This window comes from Chroicocephalus ridibundus, chromosome Z (genome assembly GCF_963924245.1).
Source record: "Chroicocephalus ridibundus chromosome Z, bChrRid1.1, whole genome shotgun sequence".
In the NCBI taxonomy this organism is placed as follows: Eukaryota; Metazoa; Chordata; class Aves; order Charadriiformes; family Laridae; genus Chroicocephalus; species Chroicocephalus ridibundus.
The window spans coordinates 58,375,081-58,399,612 of NC_086316.1; the positions used below are offsets into that span (position 1 = coordinate 58,375,081).

At 39.5% G+C, this 24,532-nt stretch overlaps 1 protein-coding gene across 1 annotated transcript in view; it reads right to left on the reverse strand.

Annotated features, from left to right (window-relative positions):
• Nucleotides 1-24,532, reverse strand: part of ZNF366 (zinc finger protein 366) — a 35,315-nt gene that overhangs the window by 5,674 nt on the left and 5,109 nt on the right. The window contains exons 2-5 of the mRNA XM_063320487.1: nucleotides 13,846-13,915; nucleotides 10,220-11,547; nucleotides 7,805-7,996; nucleotides 1,965-2,139 (exon numbers count right to left, since the gene is read on the reverse strand). Of these exons, the coding sequence (XP_063176557.1) occupies nucleotides 1,965-2,139; nucleotides 7,805-7,996; nucleotides 10,220-11,518 (1,666 nt within the window). The 5' untranslated portion in view covers nucleotides 11,519-11,547; nucleotides 13,846-13,915. The remainder of the gene's footprint in view (nucleotides 1-1,964; nucleotides 2,140-7,804; nucleotides 7,997-10,219; nucleotides 11,548-13,845; nucleotides 13,916-24,532) is intronic.

Consider the following 24,532-nt stretch of genomic DNA (forward strand, 5'->3'; position numbering starts at 1 on the left):
TGAGAAGCCACTCATACCACTGAAAAGCTCTATGCCCTAGCTAGTGCTTCAGTTTGAGGAAATCATTATAAAGAAATAATGATTTTGAGCCATGCTGTGTAAATCTGAGTGTAATCCTGGGTCTGGTTTGTCTTAATATTCATCAGAGTGTCTCCTCTTTTGCTAAAGAGCCAGACATTACCTAGGAGGCATCTGTGGATTCAAATGTACTCTGAGCATTGGGATGCACTGAAGAAGATTCAGGCACTGCAGGCACAGTCCATCTTCACTAAAAGAGCGGTGACAGTACTGGGGTGAGGATTTCACCCAATAGCAAATACCTACGAAACCCACTATTTTACTTGGGTTTTTTTGTTTTGTTTTGCTTTGCTTTGGTTTGTTTTTTTTCCCTCAGTAATTGAATCCACCCTCTGCAGGATCTATGCAGCCTCATTAGATACAGCTGCTATATTGCAATAGGTTGTATTGTTAAAATGTTTTTTGAGCAGGTGGCAGCCCTTACAAATTGTCTTGTGTCCTATAGTCCTCAAGGGCTGAAGAATCTCTGTACACTGCAAAGCTCTTAGGCTGTCTTCAATTACAAGTAATTGTGTAAATAGCGTGATGCCATAGATTTACGGGGGGGGGGAAGGGGGAAAGGGCCATTTATTTCATTACCTGTTAGGATCTTTGTAAATTTTATGCCAAATGTCATTAGATTGTGTGTTTACATACATGCTAGGCTGGCCTAAAGCCTGAATTTGAGGAACACCAAGAAATCTTACCCATGAAAGAACTGTTTATCCAGAAAGTCTTAACAAACAAAATATCTTGGATACTCAGTCTCTCAAAACAATCGTCCCTAATTCCCCAATGTCTTTAGACAGCATTGGCATGCGTGCACGCATGAGGCTGGCTTTAGGACATGTATCTGGTAGGTGAGAGATAGGGAATACTTTGCAGGATACCCTGGGTAGTCAAAAATCCATATAACTTGAGATGGGGGAGGAATGTCTCCTCCTGTCCACATGCTTCTTTTTAAACTGGGTCTTGAGCCTAAGGCCTTTGCCTAACATCATCTATGTCAATATGGTACAGAATAACCATATCTTGAGCAGAAAGGCTCCTGAACATAGAGCCATACAGGCTTCCATTCCCATTCCAGACTGGAATCCAACAAGCAGTGAGCAAGACACATGAAATCTTTTAGATTTTTTGCTTCTGTCAGCTTTGAATGAATTTATGATTTATGATGTACCTCAAACATGAGAGAAAAACAATAAACTCCTAACCAAATGTGTCTGGGGCAAAATATCTACTTGTCTGTGGCTGACAGGCTGTGGTCTGCCAGCCCCTGGGAATCAAGCCCCTTGAAACTAATATTTATTCAAAAATAATGGAACTACACCTTCAGTCAGGAAGATTATGTCATCCAATCGTTCCCCTGGCCAACTACATGTGCCACAGCCTGACTACAGCTGAGTCTCTACCGGCTCGCTCCCATTTGTGTCTCAGGGTACCCACATGCTGGGGGAAGCTCTGCAGTGCTGTGGATATTGCACCTTCTCACAGTGATGGATGGGGAGCCCTCGACCTAAATTCAAGAACGTTTTGTACAGCTTGATAAATCCTCTGCTCTCACACTACTGACTGTATTCTCCCTAACACCTGACAACAGCAATTTAGTGCACTAAAATTGTTTCCTTTGTGCTCATAAATACTGTCTCATTCTGTCTCCATCTACAAATCCACCTCAATAAGTACATGTGTGTTATCAGATATCTAGTCTAGATATCTGGGATATCTAGATATCTTGGGGATCTCTGATCTGTTGCACTGGAGTAATACAGATAGTTAATAACAACCTCTCAGGCTTACCAGATTCAATCTCTTCCAATAGCATTGGGTCTATGGTACAAGAATGTGGATCTGTAGTACAAAGCCCATTTGGGTTCCCAGAGAATAACCTTGCTGAGAAACATTACCTTGAGAATGAAATCCTCTTTCCATGACCCCATGTTTGACTTTCATGTGCCTGGTTAGGTTCCCCTTCAAGGTGAATTTGCTGGGACAGTACAGGCACTTGAAAGGCTTGCTGTCTGAGTGCAAGTGCATGTGTCCCATTAAATTATGCATTCTGTTAAATTCTTTTCCACACAGCTGTAAAAAAAAGTAAAAATGAAAATGATTAGTTCAAAGGGGTACTGCCAATGAGAACATTTCAAAAGGAAACAGGACCTAATCTTCTCAACTTGAACCCTGGCAGCTTCTGGCTGCAATTTGCCCTACAGACAAGAATGTGTGGTTTAGTCTGATCTATCCGGGACCTTCCTCACAGCTGTCGTTTTTTAATTTGGTGACTAGGACACACAGTCAAGGATTCTGCAAAAGCAGGGAACATTGTTATAAGGAGGGGAGAGGCTTAAGTGCGTAACCTGGAAGGCTCTTAACTTGAATGAAATTCAAAGTATAACTTTCTGCCCTGGTGAACCATTTCATTTGTGGTTTATAAATCCAGCCTATAATCAAGAACAATGCCAGGCAGAGATGGAGATACAAAATAAAACCAATGAAGGGTTTCTGTGAAACAGTCAAGCAGAATATTACTTCTCCTTAACTGGAAATGAAATGGCTGCACATTTTGCTTAAAGCTAGAAAGCACAATTCCTTTTTTTCGTTGTTTCTTGCTCACGCATTTTTCTCTGATCCTCTTATCTTCTGTTTACCAACTCCTGTGTTTCAGTGTCTCTGGTGAGTAAGCTGGAATTTAAACAGTCATGGGGCTGTAAGAATGACTCAGCTTTCCCTGAAGCATGTTCCTGCCAGCTCAAGCCATTGATCGTGCAAGTTTCCCTTTGATGAAACAATAAGGGGTTTGTTTTTCATTGTTGTTGTTTATCTTGATGGGTCCTTTTATCGTCTGGTCCCTTATAAATCAAACGTATTTTCAAGACATGAGAGTTTGACATCACTATTACAAGCTTCTAGTCTTACATGTCTTGTGGTCTTTCCTTATCAGGATTTATAATTTTTTCACATTCAAGTGGCTATTTCCATCCTCTGCAAACTTCTGTGTTTGCTTTCAGCTTCAGCTCTTTCTTTTGGAATGGTTTTAGACAAATACTTTTACCTTTAGATTTTTTGTTTTTATGATCTTTATTACTATATGAGCCAGAATCACCATTACTGAGTAACTGAAACTTACATCAAGCAGCTTACTCATCTGGATAAAATTACTGAAAAGCAATTACTGAGATTCCACCAAATTTTTGCTCTAATTTGACTTCTAATTTAATTTATTTTGGTAGTACAGAAGGTCTGCTGCAGTATTTTTTTTATTCAAATTCACAAAGACCTGGAATATCTGGATGAAATGTAGATAGTGGAATGATCCTCGGTGAAATAGTACTGCATCCTATGCATTTTAAACCATCTCTTCAGGGGGAATGGAAGCAAATCATTAATATAAAAATTTGCAGGTGTACTGTTTTTAAATAAAAAATAGACCTGAGTCAATGCTGCAAAAAGAGTCTGGAAATATTCACTTGCTTTTAAAAAAACATTTCTTTCAGCTGCATAAGTTCTCTTCCATGATTTGCTCTCTGTGACTTTGCTAAAATTAACATTACAGCAAATACATTTATCAGCAAAGTGTTCACTGAGACCGTAGAGGGGGGGAAAAAAAGAGTCACTGAAAATGAGATATTCATTTGTAAAAGCAAGATATCTGATTCCAAGTGTCATCCATCCACTTAGGAAAAAGGACTGCCTCTTCTTTGCATTCAAAGAAAGCTAATACGCTGAATGACTTATATCCAGGGTAATGAATGCACCAAAAAAAATGCTCTGAAAGTGCTGGGAGGAAACAAAGAGGAGAAGCACTGATGATCACAGAAAATTAGCGAGGAAGAACAGCAGCTGACTGTATCTAGACAGTTGCTCAAATGACCTATGACATGTCCATATTTCTCTGGCTACAAGAATGCCAATGATAATACCCCTCTAGTATCTCTCAGCAGGAGGCTTCTGGTTATCTGCTCATAGTGTGGCTGACCTGTGCTCTCACCAGCTTTTGGTTTCTGATAGCTAGGCCTTTACCTCTCTATCTAAACTGGTAATCAAGGAAAATCATGTTGGACAGGTAAATGGCTAGAGTACTTCCTGCAAATCTGTATCTTTATAAGGTATTGAGTATTAAAACGGGTCTAGTAGGAGCATTTATATTTTTTTCTGTCAAGACAACATTTATTCCTCTTTCTTCATAATGACAGGGGATTTCATAAAAGACAGTTCCTTAGACCACAGAAAATTTGAGTGTCTGAATAAAGGGGGTAGGTTTTCCATTTCCCAAAGTCATGCACAGTCTTAGGGATGTGTATTGTGTTCCTGTCCTGAGATCTCCTCTGGGTACATGAGGAAATGGTACTAAAGTGGAGAGGTGTGGCAGGAAAATGAAAGAAATGCAGATATGAAAATTGTTTTTCAGAACGATGGCTCTGTGTAGCATGGTTTCTGGGTAATCTATCCCTTTCAAAAAACACAAGACAACTTTCAGATGAATTTGCATGATCCAGAGGGTGAAGGGAGCAGGTTTTGGGCTCACGTGCTGGAATATAGCAACTCAGAGCCAGCTGGCGTTCACAGCTAGTGCTTAAAGAAGAGCTTGAGTCTTCAGAACAAACTAGGAAGGTGTACGAGATTTTCTTTCTCTGTCAAAGGGCAGGGATGTGAGCGCTGATCAGCAGAGTGTGAAAGATGATCTTGAGCCAGTTGCATGGGAGGGAGCTCCAGCAGAAGTCACCACAAAGCACCTTAGCACTCAGAGAGATGCAAAGTTCATGCAAGAGATCTTGGGGTTGCAGGAACAGCATGGTTCACTTGTGGACCTTTTGTTAGGCTGTCTACTTTAGGCAAAATAGAACTAAAACCCTGAAGAGAAAGACCTCAGCTGCAAGTCTGCTGAACACACTTTGTTCCACTTGCTGGTAAAATGGATTTCAGTACAACTTGCTAGAAAAGCTGAATTAGTTAAACACTACATTTTGTCTTCCTACACCACCACATGAAGTATCACCCTTCTAGATTTGTCAGTCTGTTGGTTTTTTTCTTCCCAAAGTACTTATCTCTTACACTTTATTTGGTTTTGACTCCTGATCTAAATCCACGATTTTAGATGAGGAAAAAAGTGGAGTTCAAAACATTCGCTGCAAAGTGTATTTGGCTGGGCTGGAGAAAACTTCATTGCATTCTTTGTTGGAGGTCTGGAACGTTGCTGACTTCAGCACTAAAAGCAACTGTAAATTTCATAGAAGCTTCCTCTACAAATCAGGATTAGCACTATTGCACCAGTTGGTCCAATTCCTTCAGACCACTTCGGTGGGGTTTTTTTAAACAGAAATAAACAAGGCAGCATGGGCTCGGGCCTTTAAAGGCTACAGAGAAGTTCACTCTTCAGAGAAAAATCAAACACAGATCCAGGCTGCAGCTGGCTGAGGAAACAGAAGGGACAACTATTTGCTACTCCCTCACTTCAGATAGTCCGTGCTTAGCTGTGATTAGACACATAGGAAAGCCTCCTGTTTTCTTTTGCTGTGAGAAAAAGGTAAAGAAAACCATTGCATGTGGTGAAGTAGAAAGGCTACTGCTGTGCTCTCTTTCCCTTGCATTCTTCTTCTTCTTTTTTTTTTTTCTTCATAAGAAGGGTGTTCCTTTCCTCAAAGAGAGAGGGAGAGGGAGAAAGACTGTAAACTGTCCAAAAGGACCGTGAGAAAACAGGAAGCTTTGAAAAGTACAAGAGAAAGCAAGATGAAATCTATTTGCAGGCGGTTCCCCGGGGACATGTGAGCCATTGTTAAGCAGGCTGTTCATACAGCTATATCCTTCCTTCTGCTGAGGAGGAGCTTGGTGCCAAAAGGCTGCTATCTGGTCATTGCCTTAACCCTCTGAATACCAGCCAGAAACAGTTGCTCAAGTCTTTCAAGGGCTCTTCCAGAGAGGCAAGGGATGCTCCTAACACCAAAGAGCAATTCCTGATTCTCCCTTTGCTTATTGTCACAACCTCCACTCCGTTCAGGGCACTGATGTTGATTCGTACCACTTCAGCCACAGGAGAAACTGGTTCACTTACTTGTTTCTTACTTGTTTCTTTCCTCCTAGGAACATTGGGTGGGGACAGAGAAGTACAAAAAATAGCAAAAACAGGTGTTCCTGTAAAGCTTTTGTTACTGGCTGGAAAACATAGTCGTGGTACTCCAGTTCCCAGTTCAAACTATTGCCATCTCCAAGTTTTAATAGTCTGTCATCATCAAACCCTAACCTGAACACAAACTTTTAGCTAATATGCACATGCACATGCACATGCACATGTGTGGGTCCAGATACTGCATCCAGCACAGTTAATCAAACAATTGAGTCTCTTTTTTGAAATTTGAGGGGTCAGAGGAGGACTTTGACCAAATGGGAAGCAAAAGACAGTTTCACAGGTGTTCTCAAAGACTGAAAGTCTCCAGCAGACTTGATATGGAACTACCCAAGCATTTCAGTAACAGAAATTATTTTATCAATATAGAATAGCATAAGTCCTACTATAAAAAAGACCATTTTAATAGGACATAAATTAAAATTAAACAGAAAGTAGAAAGACTTTGCTGTTATTATTTCAAAGCGATATGCCTCAAAGTTATCAAAGCAAAATGAGAAAGTAAAAAAGATTAATTTTTACATTTTCCTATTAAAATTATCACTGAATGCCATATTTTCCTATGACATTTTGAAGTTCTACATTTTTCAAGAGAAAATAATTCCATTTAAAATTTTTCATTCAGCTCTGCTTCTCTATGAAACATTCCTTTTAAGAATGTATTTAATTCCATAAAGATGTTGCATGAAAGAGTTCTAGAAATTTCTTCCAGCTCAATCTTCAGTTATTTAGGCATAAACTGGGTAGTATGTTCCACTCTATATTTATAGCCCTCTTAGAGCAGATCAAAGTGGGGGTAAAACCTACAACCTTTGGCTTCACAAGGTGTTACTACAGTAATGATTCAGGTAGGCAGCAAAAGGAACAGATGTAATGTCTAATACTGAGTAAGAATATAAACATGAATAATTCATAAGGAAGATATTAGAGACAAGCACGGTCAAGAAAGCCAAAGCCTCAAAGGTTTATGGGGATGGAGAATAAGAGGGGATGGAAAGGGAATGTTGGCAAGGGAGGCAGCAAACTGGAATTTGCACAGAATCCTAAAAAGACCAAATGGTCTCAGAGGCTATTTTGTTCAGCTGCTGATGTCCTGCCCTGAATTTCAGTCTGGTAATTACACTTGGCCCGTTCAAATCCCTTCTGCAGTTGTATTTTGCAGTGGCTTTCTTTGAGTCCTTCCCGGAACTGTCACATCACATCGCTGTGTGAAGTAGTGGCTACGGCTTTTCCATGGTCATCTGTGGGGTGCACGACTTGATCTATGTTTTTAGTCAGTGATTCAAGCTATTAAGCACTTAGACTTCTGTTTGGACGGCTGTACTTGGCAAATGTCAGGTATGTTTATTGTCCTCAAACTGCCATAGCATTTAAATGCTCATGAAGCAGAAAAAAATATTTGAGGATGAAAGTTACTGGTATTGAAGGCGAAGGGAGTAAACCACAGATATTTACCTCCATTATTTCATGCTATGTAAGAAAGAAAACCAGGCTGGTTTATGTTAATTTAAATGCTACTGCTGTATGTGTTCACAGGTCTTGTTTTTCTAATTCTGCTATATCGCAAGATGATAGTATCACAGAAATATGCAGTGGGTTAATGCCTCTGCAATCGAATGCACTTACCTTGCACTTGAAGGGTTTGACATCAGAGTGAACAATCATGTGGGCCTTGAGAGTCTGCTTTTGCACAAAGCTCTTGAAGCACAAATGGCATTGATAGGCTCTGATATTGGTGTGGATCAGGACATGTCGCTTCATGTTGGCCAGCAGAGTAAATTCCCGGCCACAAATCCCACATTTGTGCTCTTTCACACCCTGTGAGAAAAGAAAAAAATCAGAAAATTCTGTAGATGGAAAATTTTCTAGATCATTTCATCTTCAGTACAGCAATTGTGAATTATTCACTCTGCATTAGCGAAGCAGGTAATAAATTATTTCACTTTTAACAAGATTTGCTCAAGTAATAGGTATTTATGTATTTTTTTCCTGGCAAATTCTTACAAGAATATGAGAAGCAGAGAAGGAAAACAAAACACAAGCTTAATGAAATAATGAGTTTTGTTTCCATCAGTAAGTTTACAAACCAATGAGACATTGTCAGTAGGAGAGCTTCTCTGTCCTATGCTGCTGCTTATGTGAAGGATCGGTCAAACGTGTATGCTTTTGTGTTCATGTTTGACCGAGAATTAAAGCTAAGCAGTTAAGAGACTAAAGTAGTGCTTGCCTTTGATAATTGAACGTCATTGACTTCTGAAAAAGGCATAGCCCTCCTTTGAAGAAAGCTATGGAAAGTAATCTTTTGAAGAAAGCTATAGAAAGTAATCTGAAGTGACCAAGCAGGAGTCTAACAATGTCACTAAATAAGGATAAACGTGTTACATTCAATGATGAGAAAAAACTGTTCACTTTTAGTGGGACATGCACTAACCCTAATGGAGTGATCTCATTTTTTCTGATGTTTACAGACCATTTCTAGTGCCTTTTATGCCACCCAGTCAATTTACTGACGCATAATTCAATATTCTTGCTCACACCTATGTGGTCTAACTGCCAGCTCCTCAAAAAGTCATTTAGGTGCTATGAAGGCCAATGAATTTACCACTACACACTTTGAGAGTTTGAGTATAACCTGCTGAAGGTAATGAGGATTTACTAGTGAAATGCAGAGAGCAATTACTCTTCCTGAAGGCTCCCATTACAAAGAAGACTTGAAACAATCTCTACTTTTGTGCCAGTCAGTGGTTTTCACAGTTAATTGCAAAGCTAAACTGTGAACACCAACAGCGGCTCTAAGTATCTGCCTGTCTGATGTGAGGCTGCATTTGGGCAGCTAAGTACTGCTAATTATATTCACAGCTGAATCCACCTGCAGCTGTGGACAAAGAAGCAGAAGCTCTCTAAAGGCTCAGGGGCATTGCATTTCCTGTGACAACAACAAAAAAAAAATACCAAGTCTTAAATTAGTAGAATTTTGCATGGTAAATCCAAAGACCAGGGAATCTCCAGAAGGAGCAGAAACTATAATCATGAAGTAAGGAAGAAAAAGCAAATGTGGAAGTAGAGGTTGTTGGTTTTTAAAAGAAAATGTGTCTATAGAACTGAAATGCTGTAGCTTTCAGTATTTTTAATGTTTTTCAAATAAAAGCCAAAATCCAAGTGTTAAATGGAAAATATGGCAAGCAGGAAGCAAATTTTTATAAAATGTGCAGGGTTTTGACTTGTCTTAACATTTTTGTAATGGTGGATGTGCCAATTTCAGATATTCTTGAATGGAACAGTTATATTTTTCCTATTTTTGAAAGTGATTTTTCTGGATGTCTTCCAAAGCCTACTCCTAACCTCAACTGACTCTGCTGTCATTGCTGTCAGCAGTGGCAAGACTGCCACTTAATAGGAATTGGCTAGGATTACGGACCTGCTTGTCCACTTTTATTAACAGGCATTCTGGATAATTTATGCACAAAGGGGGGTTTTTCTTAGGGTTTGGTTTTGGTTTTTTTTATTTCCCTAAATGTCTCATTACAATGATTATTCAAAATCTGATGAGTAATGATATACTTTCTTTTGCTGCATACACACAGTCTATTGCAAATCCACACACTTCCCAATTAAAGAAAGCGATAGAGCTGGTTTTCAGTAGAGAATTTCTGTTAAGATTTCGGGGGGGGGTTTACAGCTCTACAAAATTATGCTATGTTACAGAAGGTCATTCTGAAGATAAAACCTAGAAACGGAGAGGTGCAAATACAGTTTTGGGAAGTCATACAGGTGGTTTAATTGGATTCCTGTTTATCACAAAGTGGGTTTTGCGTGTACTTTCTGAAGACTGACAGAGAAGTCCACCTTCTACTATTGCCAGCACCGCTGGGGCTTTTGCTTTTGCTCCGCATAAAACTCTCCAGCTGGCAAAGGGCCAGCACGAGGCTCTACAGACCAATTACCTTCTTTTCGAGGAGGTACAAGCGTGTATCCTCAGTAGCCTGTAATCCTTGTGCTACCTTCCCATGCAAGGTGAGAGCGCAACCCGTGCTGGCTTACCTTGTGAGTCAGGGAGTGCTGTTTGAGGTGATGGGGCTGCACGAACTCCATGCCACATTCAGTGCAGATGTAGGGGCGGATGTCTTTGTGCTTCATCATGTGGTTTTGCAGCTGGCTCGGGTACTGGAAGGTCTTATCACATTCAGTGCAATTGTACTGTATAGGGCCACGGTGGGTTGTTAAGTGTCTCTTCAGCTGGGCCAGGGTTGGGAAGTCCAGACCACACTCCACACAAATGTTCTCTCGGCCACTCTCGTGCTTAGACTCATGTGCTTTCAGCTCACTGGGGTAGGCAAAGCCTCTGCCACAGATCCTGCAGTTGTAAGGCTTGATGTCACTGTGTTGCATCATGTGTCTCTTAAGGTGACTGGTTTGAGTGAAAGCCTTGTGGCACACCTGGCATTTATGTGGCCGAGTGCCCTGGTGTGTCAACATATGTGTGTGCAAGTGGCTCAGCTGCTTGAAAAGCTTGCCACAACGGGTGCAAGCGTGTGGCTTAATGCCACTGTGCCCCAAGATATGGGTCACCAAATTGTACTTGGATGTGTAGGACTTCTCACACATGGGACATTGCCAGCGTTTCTGTTCACCCCCAACATCAACATAGTAACTGTCATCTATCTGAAGGTTGACATCTACTCTTTCCACTTTCTGTTTATTTTCACCACTTTCTTTTACTTCAGCCCTCCTGAATGGTGGCTCTGGAGGTCTTTTCATTTGAAAGGGGTTCCTGAAATGAAAGTTTGGTGGCACAATAAAAGGAAACATTAAGCCAGGGTGGACTTTAGGGTAATAAGGGTAAGGAGCCTGCATGAATGCTGGGCTACTGGGCCATGCGATGTTAGGCTTCACTGGTTCTTGCTTAATTGGCTTGGCTCCAAAGTGCTCCAGGGTTCTGTAGAACTGAAAACCAAAGTTGCAAAGGTCGATCATCTGGGAACTGTATTTGGGCTGTGCTGGCTGCTGGAAAACCAAGGGGAGACTGGAAGCGCCTATGTCATTGTGATCTTCAGGTCTGCCTGGTGGTGACGAGGAACCCTCAAGAGCGATGGAAGGAGGCATTTTTGTTGGCATGCTCTTCCGTTTCCGAGACCCTCCTTCCAAGGAACCCTGGAATGTTTCCATGTCTCCAAGAGGAGGAGGACCATAGCGGAAATGTGAGAGGTGCGGTCTGAATTCTTCACCAAATGGAGTTGTTCTGTGTGGCTTTGTAACTGGGCTTAGAGGCTGCAGGCAGCGGGAGAAGGGAGAGGCTTGGGTACTGTCCACATTAAAACTCGTTTCTTCATTCTTCATCATATTTGATTTTTTATGTGTTGTCCAAATTCCTTAAAACAAACAGAAAACCAGTTCTCTTTATTTCTTCCTGTTCTCCTGGCTTTAACGTTTTATTGTCTGTTTTATTGTTTTGGAGGTTGTTGGATTTTTTTAACTGAATGCAACTAAGGACGTCTTAGGCCCTAATAAGACAAAGGCCTTTTAAAACATAATTAAATTGGTTAGTGGAGAACAAAGAAGCTTTGGTCTTCCTGTGGTAGAACTGGTGGTTTAAATCAAGTTTGGCCCATACAACATCTTTGCAACATAAACATGCTGTACCATGACACGCTACTTCACAGCTGAATCTGTATGGCGATGTTTCTGCTTAATTTAATTCAGCCAGGCTATTTGTGGGCAAAATCTTGTCCTTGGCTGTGCATGCGCTGGCGCTAGAAATTGGCGGTGCATCTAAAGGACATGGCAATACAAACAATAATGTGCACATTTATTATGGTTGTGACATGAAAAGCCAAAGCCAAAAAACGTTAAACTTCTTTGTATCATTAACATGTGCTGCTGTGAGAGAAAACAATGGTCAAGTGATCTGAGGACACCGTGTACCATCAGGTTTTGCGCCGTTTCCTGGCTTCTCTCACTTTGTATTGTAATAAGAAGGTGGAGATTAATTTATTTTCTTTGTTTTAATCCCAGCGATATTTACCTGGCAGATTTGGGGGAGGAAAGACCTTTGACAACTCTCCAAATTACATTCAGTTTTATAGACTTAATCTAGGGTTTTTTTGTTTCTAAACAGGTGGGCAAAATCTCCACTATAAAACTAATTATAGAACTAATGTCAACAACCCCCTAGGTCTCCAGAGTAATTGACACCCAAGAGTGCTCCAAGCCTTTCTAATGGTACAGTGTGACAAGGCAGATTAATAATTGCCTTCTGGCAAAATTTTATGTTCCGCTGATCATACAGGGAGTTTCTCCTGAATTTGGGGTTCGTCTAAAATATTGGTTATGAATTTTGGTTCGTCTTAATTAAGGCTGCTACGTTTTGCCTTACCTCTTGAGGGATGCACTTTTCTGCGTGTGTGTGTGTGTCTGTGTTTGTGTACATGCATCTACCCAAAGAGGCAGAGGCTACATTGGAAAACTAGACACATTTTCCCTCTGTCATCTGTGACGTGTCGATGCTATTTATGTCACCATTCTTGGAAATGATGGGTGGATAGCATGAAGGTGGTTGGATTACTAAAGACTCTACTGTTTCTTTTTCAGGAAGCTCCGTGCTAGATAATCCTGCTTCTAAAGACAGATAAAAGCACATCGCTGTGAACTAGTTAGGCTGTGGACAAGAGAAGGCATCTTAAAAACCTGCTTGCAAACAGATCACTTCCTCCTACCAGGGTAGACTGTGGAATTATCTTTGAGATACTGTGTGAAGCCAAAGGCTCAGTCACAAAACTTTAAGATGGAAAATTTAGACAATCAATCAATGCACAAAGAAGGAGTAGTAATTGAAGCAAAAATTGTAGGAACTCTAAAATGATGATTCAAAAAACACCTGTGATAGCGGAAATGGCTAAAAACCCCTGCTTACTACTGGGACAAGTACCTAATAATTATACTTTCAGTCCCTAGCTCCAATCTAGTGCCTAGATTGGTGATGGTATACATATATATACACACTATATATATACAAACTGTATTTTGTGTGTGTGTGCGTATGTGTATGTATGTAATCTATATAAGTGTGTACTTTCCATCAGAGAGGATTGTTAGGGAGTATGCATTCTGCTACCTTTCCTTGTCACTCTAACTCCCTGGGCAAAACAAGGAACAGTTGGATCTTGAAGACTCTTTGGGCTTGACTTATCAAAAAGGGAGAAGGGGAAGTGAATCCTCTGAATAACGAAAAAGACTCCACTTCGTTCCAAAAGGGAAAAAGGTGTGCTTTCTTTTCCAAAATTCATTTTAAGCACAGGCAAACTCACACAACTTGAACATAAAATATGCCTGTTGGCATTTTTCCCTTCAAAATAAGGCCCTGTCCTTCAAATGTCTTTCATCTTGTGTATCTGATTCTTTCCCAGCAACATGGGTATAAAATGCTTCAGAAAGACCATAGCAATTGGGAACCCAGCTATGTTATTTACTGCTTTTGTTAAATTATTGAAATGCTGCCAAAAATACATAGAAGTGACAGTGAGTTATGTCTATTTGCTCTCTTGTCTCTTGGCTGCCGGTTACTCCCTTCTTCCACACAAAATTTCAATCTTTCTGGAACATGGAGTTAAGGCAGAGGCAGTAGAACTGCTTGAAATTACCAGAAAGAATAATTTCCTTGCACTACTAACCTTTGGCTTCTTTCACTGATCATATGGGTTTATTCCACTGTCCACGGCTACACACATCACGGGACCAAGCCTACGAAGAAAAATGTTTAAAGTCAGTGACGAGCATAATCACAGAGGTGCTATATAATCCAACAGAAGAGCACCTAAAAGGGGAGGGAAAGTACAAACTTGCAGTCTAAATATGGATCACCTTGCTGCTTTTTTTTTTCCCTTCAATCTGCCAAACCCATGATGTAGAAATTAATTGACTAAAGATTAAATGTAGCATCTCTTCTCATCTCCTTTCATGTTGGTAGCAAACCCATGCTGATTTAAATGGAGGCATGATCTTTACCTTGAGCAGAATTTAATTCCATAAAATGTGAGTCCTGAGGATATCTAGAAGAGCCTGCAGATTTGACCACCATGCAAGAAATAGTTAAGGAGCAGTCCTTTCTTCTTTAAATAACTTCAGTAGTGAACTCTAAAGCTTTAATAGCACAGTTCCACAATATTTTTGTTTTGTCTGACTCTGGAGTAGCTGATCTCATTTTAATACTCAACAATAATTAAGGGGGGATGAATTGAAGAATTTTTGTTTTAAATATCTCCTAGGGACCTTTTGGGTTTCCCATATAAGCACTTTAAAAATTCTTTCTTTCTTCAGCACTTAGTATTTAAAATGTTATGCTACATAGCACAGCGGTGTGTGATTCTAAACATTGAGGTTAGTTTAAACCTGGATAGACATTAACAATTCTAGCTTTTATCAGTAGTATTTCAGCTCCTCGGTTTTGAAAACTTAATCTGGAAATCTCACTGAGACAGAGATTTCCATGCTGTATTGGCACTTAAACATAAAAAAACCCTAAACCTATCACTCCCAAGCTTATTAAAAAGTTAATTTCTTTAGAAAAGACAAGCATCCTCACGGTTCCTTTCTTTATGTAAATAAGTATACTTGGAAACACACTGTTTTGAAAAACAGAACAACAAATAAACTCTTTCTTTGACTTTTAAAAAAAAAAAAAAAAAAAAAAAAAGAAAGGCTACAGTGAGTTAGTGAGTTCAGATAGCTGTTGAGGTATTTCCAAAATAGAATATCTATGCAGCAGCTACTAATGTTGTTGAGTTAACTTCCATGAAGGAGGAAGAGAGTTTAATACAGAATATGAATCACAATTTACTTTCTCATTTCCACTCCACTCATCGTATTTCTACAAAGGATTTTAAAAAGCATGTAAATCATGCTATTCACTCTACATGCATATGCACTGTTACAGTCTCCAGTTAATATTCTGTACTGAAGTCAACAGCAAATTTTCTTTAGACTTCAGTAGAACCAAGATTCTGCTTCCTGTCTGAAAGTGCCTTCTGTCTGTAGACTAATAATAAGCCCAACCATAAAAATGTGAGGTTATGAAGATTCTCAAACTTCAGCACTGACTACTACTGTTCTGATTTTGTCTTTGGGCAACACAATGATAAAACCAGATGAGACAAAGATAAAACCAATGATGAGACCAAGATGAGTGAAACTGATATGTACCCTTTGACAAAGGAAAATGGGCTACTTCACTAGGAAGTTTGCACTTGCGTTTGCTATTTCAGAAGAAGATGAAACAGAGGAAAATGTAGGAAGCCTAAAGGTGGCTGAATAGGCTGAACAGCTTTTCTCTGATGGAAGAAAAATTGCACGTTCAATTGAGCATGTATGACTGTAGAAACCATGCCCTGTAAGAGCGCATTTCTGCCCTCCTCTTGGCTCCTGAAATATTGGCATCTCTAAGGAAAGATTAAATCTAACATCTGTTTTTGAGTTGGATCTGGTGAGGATTAGTGACAAATGAGACAGTATTACATTCTTTGAGCTAAAGTTGAGAGTTGGAGAGCTTCAGCCTCATTGAACAACCGGCTGGGTCTTTTTCAAACACTGAGTTTTGTAAACTGCTATTATAATTTATGGTTATCTTAATAGGTTTCATAGGATCTCCTTCATTCAGTGCACACTTCCAAATAGGTTTTGGGTTTAAATGTATTAAGTCATACAGCTGTTAAACTAAGAACCAAATCCTTTACTTGGTTTTCAGTCATTTGCTTTTCGTCTAAAACTTGCATCAGTCTCAGGATGTGACCAAAGGGGCTTTACCATGATAATCTCATTTCAGCAGCAAAGCAGCCTTCCCTACCAAATCTACACTGCTTTGAGCTATTTGTCAGACTTCGAAAATGCCAGGAATACCTGTACAAAAAAGAATGTATCCATTACTGGTAACCAAGTATTTTCAGTTAGTTCTGATCCCTCCTTACCATTCTCCCTGCTAGTTTAACTCAATGGCAGCAAGAACCCTTCATAAGCCCCTTTTTTCTTTCTCTTCCACTTCCTTTCTGCTGCCTCCAGTGTGTGAGTGAAGTCATGCTGTTACCCATTTCCTTTTCTATTGGGAATTTCATAATTTTGGAGTGCTGGAAAACAATCATGTAGATGTTTTTAACCTGTAATTTTCAAGTGAACCTTGTCCATTTTGTTGGTTTTACGGCCTCCCTTGAGTAAAAAGTTGGACTAGATGATAACAATGTCCCATTTCTGTAAAATCTGTGCACCTGCTTATCATTTGTACAGTCAGATTTTTGTTTGTAGGTGCTGCCTTGGTGAATGATGCAGAAATTCTAAATATGCTCAAAAGGTTTAGAATTATTTCAATACTAGGCTCACTATATATTGGTTCAAATTGCCATTGTTATTCAATAATGGATTATTGTATTTTTTTTTCAAATTAAGGCACTTTATTTAGTCCAGGCTTGAGTGACTACAGTCATTAGAGGAGGGTAAAAGGCAAAAGAACACGTTGAAATCCATACCAGTGTGTCTTTAAAATCAGTGTCAACCCTACTCTCTTTTCCTTTAGAGAAGTCCAGGCAAAGTGTGTTTTCCACCCATGTTCTCCAAGTATAAATATCCACACTTCAAGCACAAGAATTTGAAAAATGGACTCCATTAACATATAGTGAGTGTATGTTATGTTTTATGGACATAAACTGAGTACATGTTAGATATAAACGGAGTATATGTTAATAGACCCAAATCAGCCTTGAAGTCCTTATGCTACATTATTTGAAGATAACCTAAAGGATGATTTACATTTTAAATGAAGGCACCACTTTTTCTGCCACAGTGTGGAGCCTAGAGAAGACAGACATTTGGACTACTTTGCAAAAATAAACATGGATTTATGGAAAGTATCCAAAATCAATGAGTGCAGATACTGATTCGGAAGACTCAAATGTTGGGGAAGCCTTAAAAAAAAGCAGGCCTGAGCTGGGAATAATAGGCTTGTGGAGTTTAGTCAAGTCTTTTCCAATACCACTTCTAAAAACACTTCTTCTCTCTCTCACATGCATGTAGACCTGGTGTCAAACTAAATCTATGATTTAACTATCAGCTTAATTGTCTTCTGAGATAAGGCTTTTGTCTCGTGCCATTTATTAGACAGATGTGACTGCCTAAATGGAAAACACTATCAAGATAAAGATATTGCCATAAATATTTCTCTTCCCTTTTTGGATTACCATCTTTAACAGAATTGGAATTGGAAACAAGTAAACAACTGTTCATGAAAATGATCTGGAATGACTGAAAACAAGAAGTGGACGAGATCAGGTTTTTTCTTCCTACATTAGTATGATAGTAGTGAGGAGCTTGGTGTCTTTTCACTTCTCCCTGGGAAATTACCTTCATCTGCTGGTGTCAGGCTTCAGGATAAAACTTCTTCTTTCCATCAACAAATGCGTTTTTTTTCTCAACAAATGCTTGATAAGGAAAACTGGTAACCTTGGTAACTCTTCCCAGGGCATAATCAGAGCTCACTAAGGCTTATGGAAAGATTTCTAATAAACTCTGAGACTAATCCTTCACAATTTTCCTTATTATTTGTTATGGCTTCTGTTGCCCAATGAGATATGAACCCGTCTATGCCATGACCAAAATTTGATACTTTTGACAACTGTATTGCACACATATGGAAAAAAATAACTTATGTCCTAAGACAATATGTTAGCAGATGGTAACTTTTGCAGACAAACTTAATGGAAATCATACAATAACACACCTAAGAAACTTAATTGACTAAAAATCTGACACATTTAAACAACTTAACAGGACACAGTAAACAGATGCAACAAGCAATGAACTTTCAAAGATTTTTCAAAATTTTTTTTCCTTCACTGGCCGTTACGGCATGTCTTCTTTGCTTCATGTTTGAAGTTTGATCATTTTAGATATTCCTTCTGCTTTGGGGGTTTCCCTATGTAGTGTAGCTGCATTAATATTGTCTGCGAGATGACACCAATGTAAAGAAATGGGTCTTCTCTCAGAAAACTCTGCAATAGAAATACCCTCCCTGTGTTGTCTTCGTTATTCCCAAATTTTAACATTTTAACTTACATCATTTTTGTTTTATATTAGCTGGGAAAGAAAAAAGTGTAGGAAACATACCCATTTGCTTGCACTGCCACTAGAGTGGCTTTTGGAATTATCTTCAATATATGTGTAACTTGGTTTTGTGCTCAGTTTTCAGGGAACAAGACACTATGCGAACTTTTACAGGAGTCTAGTTACTTTGGTATTTCTTGTAAGAGAGAAAATGCTTAAAATAGTATCAGAGTGAATGCACATTCACTTTTCCATAACTTACAGTCCATTTTTGTTTTAATAATTTTTGAAAGAGTTAAACTAGATTCTGAGATTTCCTCTGCTGAAAGATCGGAGCAGTCCCACCACACACGCTGCCAAAGCTGGGACACTGTTTGTGGCATCAGATGTGCTTATAGAGTGGTTTATAGCATAATTTGCTTTTCAATGGTGGCAATGATTAGATTAAAAAAAAAAAATGCCTGGTGTTCTCGGTTTAGCAAAATGGTTTACAATCCCTCACATTGCTTTTGTGTGGGCTTTGACCTTAGTTTAGCAAAGCCTTTGCAATCATTTTCACTACTATTCTGTTGCCTAACAAGACAGTTGGGTGGAGGTCACAGAGCAGCATGCCTGTGTTAACCAATCAATGTCTGCAATAGGGCCTTATCGGTAATGGCCCTAGCAGTACTTTAGCCTCATGGAACATCCATCATCATCTCAATGTACATATGAAATCCCCTTTGAGTACAGTTTAGGCTTGCTGCTGGTTTGGCTCTTTATTTCTCCTTTTCTTGTCCTCTTTTCTCCTTTTTTCCTTTTTTCTTCCTCTTTGTGAGTTTTCTTAGTTCTTCTCTTATGTTTTCTTTCCACTTCACTTCTCTATTCCATCTGTGGTTCATTCCCTCTCTGCTTCTCTATTCTATCTACTAAAATGGTCAGCAACACATAGGTAACCTGGATAACAAAGTGGATGTTAAGTTCATGTGCTCTGAAGTGTTACCTGTTTACACAACACCCCCCCCAGACCACAGCTACACATGGTGGGAGCCTGCAAGGCACAGCAGATTATTCCTCCAGCTGCCTGATTCTCTAGTACCAGCAGGGAATTCAAGGCTGCTTTGGGGTGGGGAGGAAGGGGAGAGGGAACAGGCGTTGGCTGGCAGATCTCTGCCTCTGTGTCTACAGCACAGCTCTGCCCCATCTGCCCACAACACGGTGGGCTCTGGCCCTGCCTCTCGCCTTTCCCTCCACAGAAACATGCTAATTATAGCCTGAAACAGAGCTGCTGGTGAGGTACTGGAGGATGTAAAACCAGACATATCAGCTCAGGGTAGTAGTGCAGCTAACCCAAGATACTGGTCTTCTGAAGAATACAAGAAATAGGAAAGAGTATCATGACAACTTTCCCGCATGGTCTTCAGGCCTCCAGCTTTCTGTGACTCAGATTTCCTCATCCAAAGATGTTGCATTCTGATTTTTCCCTATTCCATGGATGACGAATGTGGATAAAAGTTATTTAATACAAAAATCCAAAGATAACTGTTCCTTGGGGTCTGAGGGGCATATGGAGATAGGTACTGCGTCCTGGGGAAGTGGGATATCTCTGGGTGTTTTGATGGAGCATCTTGCACACCTAGAGATTCAGAGAGGAGCCAGGGCAGTGAGAGCTGCACTGTGCAGGAGGACAGATGCCCATCTACGCTCTTCTCAATCTACATCTCCCTGAAACACTTCTATTTCTTCTCCTTAAAGTCCCCTGAAATTCATGTGTACTGTAGGTTATTCCATTCGTGACCCACTTTCCATCTCCCCACCAAATCTCTAGGCAGCTGCCTCTGTCCTGACCCAAGAGCATTTGGGCACAGGTATACTGAATTTCCAGACCCTGCCCAGAGTTCAGGGCTGACAAGGCCAGATTGGACATGATGGTGACATCGGCAACACATACAGTAGTAGAGCTTCAAATGTGCAGTTTAACTGGTGCCAGCAAACTGTGTGGAAATGCAATTTGATCCTGCCCTCACCGGTTATAGGAATTAACGATGGGTTGGCCAGCTCAGTTGATTACTCAGTGAAACAATGGCAGTAGTTCATCCTAAGTAACTGTCCTAATTCTCTCCCTGGCATCATCCATGTTGTACTGAAACCATTATGGAAAATCTGAGGTGTCACTGAGAACAAGATTTGGGATTTGCCTGTTATGAGGTGATGTCAATAAGAAAAATTTCTTCCTTTTCTTAAGTGGACAAGGAGCTCTCATGTCAGCAGCTGGAACCATGGATGTGCCCCTGCCTTTATAAAGTATGTGGAGTCATTTTAATCACTGTTTATAGAAGTCCTATCGCTCCATCCTTGTTTCCTGTCTACTTCCCTATCTGCCCCTGCAAATTGAAATAGTACATTTTTGGCACCATAGGAATCCTATGGATTAAATAGTTTTTCCTCTGGAAAATTATCTAACAACACTAATACAGTTTTAGGATTTTTTTTTGCTTACCATACAGACATTATGAGACAAGGTGAACAGAAGAACAGAAAAATAATATAAGTACAAGGAAGAATCTGGTAGTAAAATAGTAACATTGAATAGAGTGTGTAGTCCCCGAAAGAACACTTAAGACATAATCTTTCCATCTACAAAGCACAACCATCTAACACTATAGAGTGAAGCAGAGACAGAGGGGTTTTGAGGTGTACAGTAGTATTGTTTTAAAACAAATAGCAGAGCTATGCAGAACACCCAAAATTAGAATGATCAAAAAAGCATGCCCTTCCATAACCCTCATGCTGTCCTGCTCAAGCTGTTGTTTTGAAAGTAAACCTTTCACTGGCATTCATGACCTTTAAAAAGGAAATAGATTGAGCTTTCCTTCCTACTGTAATCCCAGTGTTGTTATCACCTCTATGGAGGCCAGAGAGATGGTCTGATCTTCTGCCATCACTTTGTTATCTTAAAGGGTAGCTAAGGGCCACCTTCAGCCTTGGTTCTTCAAGTCCACTGGCACCCTCCTACACCATTAGCAGTTAATTGCACCTTCTGGGCATTGCCCGTGAAAAGCAACAGGTATCTCAAAAAAGAAAGTACCAGGCAAAATGAGCACGTGTGCTCAAAGAGGGGCTTATATGGGAGAGTTTTCATATAAAGGCTCCAAAACAGATTAGTTTTTAAATGAAAATCTACTTTTATTAAACATGGGGCAGTATTATTAGTTTTCAGCAGGACCACTGCTTTTTGTATGTATTTTGCATTCAGTTCTTTGTTTCACATAATTCAAAACTCATAGTGAAACTGAAGGTGACTGAAGTGGTAGGTATCGTGTGTTCCAGTAAGACATGCTATATCCTATAGGAACTGAAAGAAGAGGATTTCATCCAGAAACTGACAGAATTAGGAAAAGTATATCTGTTACTGGACACTTCTCTTGGTGTTCAGTTCATTAAAAGCAATTAACAGATGATGTTTTCCTAATCATTTAGGAAAGATGAATAAATTTGATTTCAGCTGAAATTTGACCAGAATTCTTGCTGGAAAAGCTGCTTGGCTGAAAAGACTGATTAATCCCTATTAACCTCTATTACTCACTTGCAATTAAGCTGGTTCAGTAGTGACTTAGGCATTTCCCTCTGAACAGAAGTTCAATAGGAAACATAGCAAAGGAATTAGAGATGTAAGTGCCATTCCTAGGACACCACTGTGTTTATTCAGTTAATACCCAAATAGAAAAAAAATTAGGAAACATGAGCAATGAGACAGAGTTAAAAATGGCTGTTTACTGGGGCATTGGAGGAAACTACTTTTGATATGTCTGCACTGGGATTAGGGAGCACTGCTTTCCAGACTGCCAGAGCATAAAATCTGTGTCAAAGCATTGAAACCATGCTGCATGTGTCTTTATCGTTCAGAAAAATTATCACCTTCACTTACGTCTCACAATTGCATTCAAATGAGGTTTCATTTTTTAAAATCAGTTTATTTTGTTTAAAACAAAATGTGCTTAGGTCTTCAGTTCCAGCATAAAATGGCACTTTTGACTGATCATCTGAAGTGTCTGCAAAGATAACTTGCCCTCTGACTTTACCCTCCACCTGTGATGCCAAACTTGAACCTTGTCCTTGATTGAACAGCAAAAATCAAATGCATTCCTTCTCTGATCCCAAAATGCATCCTGCATATTATTTTGTTAACTTCTAGAAAGTTTTAAAAATAATAATTAGTTTGTTGCCACAACTGAAGAAGGTCTTAAATTTAATATAAATTTGATATTGCTTCTGTGATTTTGATCAACTGGGAAACAAGTCTCTATGTAAATTAACTAACAGGGAGAAATTCTTGAGGTTAATTATTTAAAACTGAAACAGCTTTAAAATGCCAGTTTTACTGAATTCAATAAACTAGCATATGGAGTGGGAATGGCAGCTCAGACTTAGCCAAATGTCATCAGCAGATACTGGAACAGACACTAGAGTTACAAACAAATAAGAATTTAGAAATTATTTTTTTTGCCAAAAAAAAAAAAAAAGAAAGTGAGAAGAAACTCAAGATAATTTGAAATCTGAAATTCGAACATTTCCCAAACCACTCTAGTACTACATCTTCTGTTAGTGATGCCAAAGGCTAGTTCTGGATAACAACTCAGTTCAGATTTTCATCACAAGAAAAAAGAAACAATAAAAAAAAATCATCAAACCACTGTGACTCTACCCCATGACTAAGAGTAGCCAACCAGCAATACAAAAAGAAGTTTTGTAAAAAAAAACCTTATATATTAAAAGAACTCTTTCTCTCAATCCTTCCTAATCGTTCTATTCGGGGCTTTTTCCCTGGAAAAATGCCAAGTGCCACGTACAAAAACCTGGAAGATTTGGTAGAAATTACTGCTGTGTTTTGGGAGGAATAGCAGACAAGTCTGTGGTATGGGCAGAGGGACATTACCCAGAGAAAAAAGAAAGAGTTGTGTGAATCCTGTTCTGATTTACTGTCCTAACCACGTTGGGTGCCTTCCACTGAGTGCCTGTTCACGCATTTTTCTGTGTCCAGTAGTGAATGAGCTGGTGAAAATCTTCACTGCAGTCAATAGAGCGAATTCTGAGCCTTGATCATTTGCCTACAGAATCTAGTAATATCTGTTCAATTGCATTTCTTTACCTGTGGTTTAGGATTAGGGAGGGGTCCCTTTTTGTGGGACATGAAAAAAAGAAATTAATGTATTTGGGATCATAAGGCTTAATTTTTATTAATTTTGATTTTTTCTGGCAGAGGGAAGAGGAGATATGGAAGAGGAGTCAGTCGGCACAATTTCTCTGATGCATGTGACTGCTTCCATAGCATCCTCGTAAGTAGGTAAAATGCTACCTACAGACATATAAAATTATTCTGGAAACCTTGATGACTTCATATTGTGAGTGCAGCATTATGCAGAAAAACTATTTGATATAACACTCGTGCCGGTGTGATTCCTTGCCATGGCGCTACGGGAAAAATATTTTCCTGCACCTTTATAAACAGATGGGTTTAGTTGCTGGTAAACTTCCAAGCACATTGTTGCCTACTTGGTCTTCCAGGAGGTCTTCTACAGTTTTTTGGAATTCCTATCACAGGACAGTAGTTTTGGACAAATAGAGGACACTCTCTGTAGCTTCATCAACCTGCATTCGGGAACCAACCCAGCGTGAGCTGGTGCCTACCAGATGGTTCAAACAAGTTCCGCTGTTCCTTTGGAGCTGAGAGATGCTCTAAAAACAGGTCATCCCTTTTCACCTCCTGATATTGTTTTCATTACACATGTATTCTAAATACTTTTTAAGAAAAAGTAGACAGGTAGACAAATATCATGCTACCTGGAAGTACTGTATGAGAGACACCTTCTTTTCAAATAATACTTTAAGTAAGTTTTACCTGCAGCCAAAACATCAGGCTGAAATGCTACTTACTTTAGAAAGAACCTCAGAGAGAGGACTAAACCTGAAATCATAACTGTATTCCGATGTGTTCTTCCTGGATATCTTTAGACTAGGTATATTCAAGTTTGGTTTAAATCTAGTGTATCAGGTGTTGGTAAGAGCACATACTGTTCTCCAGTTTACAAAGTCTTTAGTAGCAGATCCAGCATAGAGCCTTACACAAAACAAAAGGTCTTTCATCACTGCAAAAAGAGTCTAACAGTTACACTGCAATCCTAACGAGAGAAGACCGAAGCGTAAGTGGCTCTTGCACAGTCAGGAACAGCTGGTTTGTTAAACCAGTGAAGAGGAAGACTGCAAGTCATCTTGTCCCTCCCAGCCAACACATTTGCG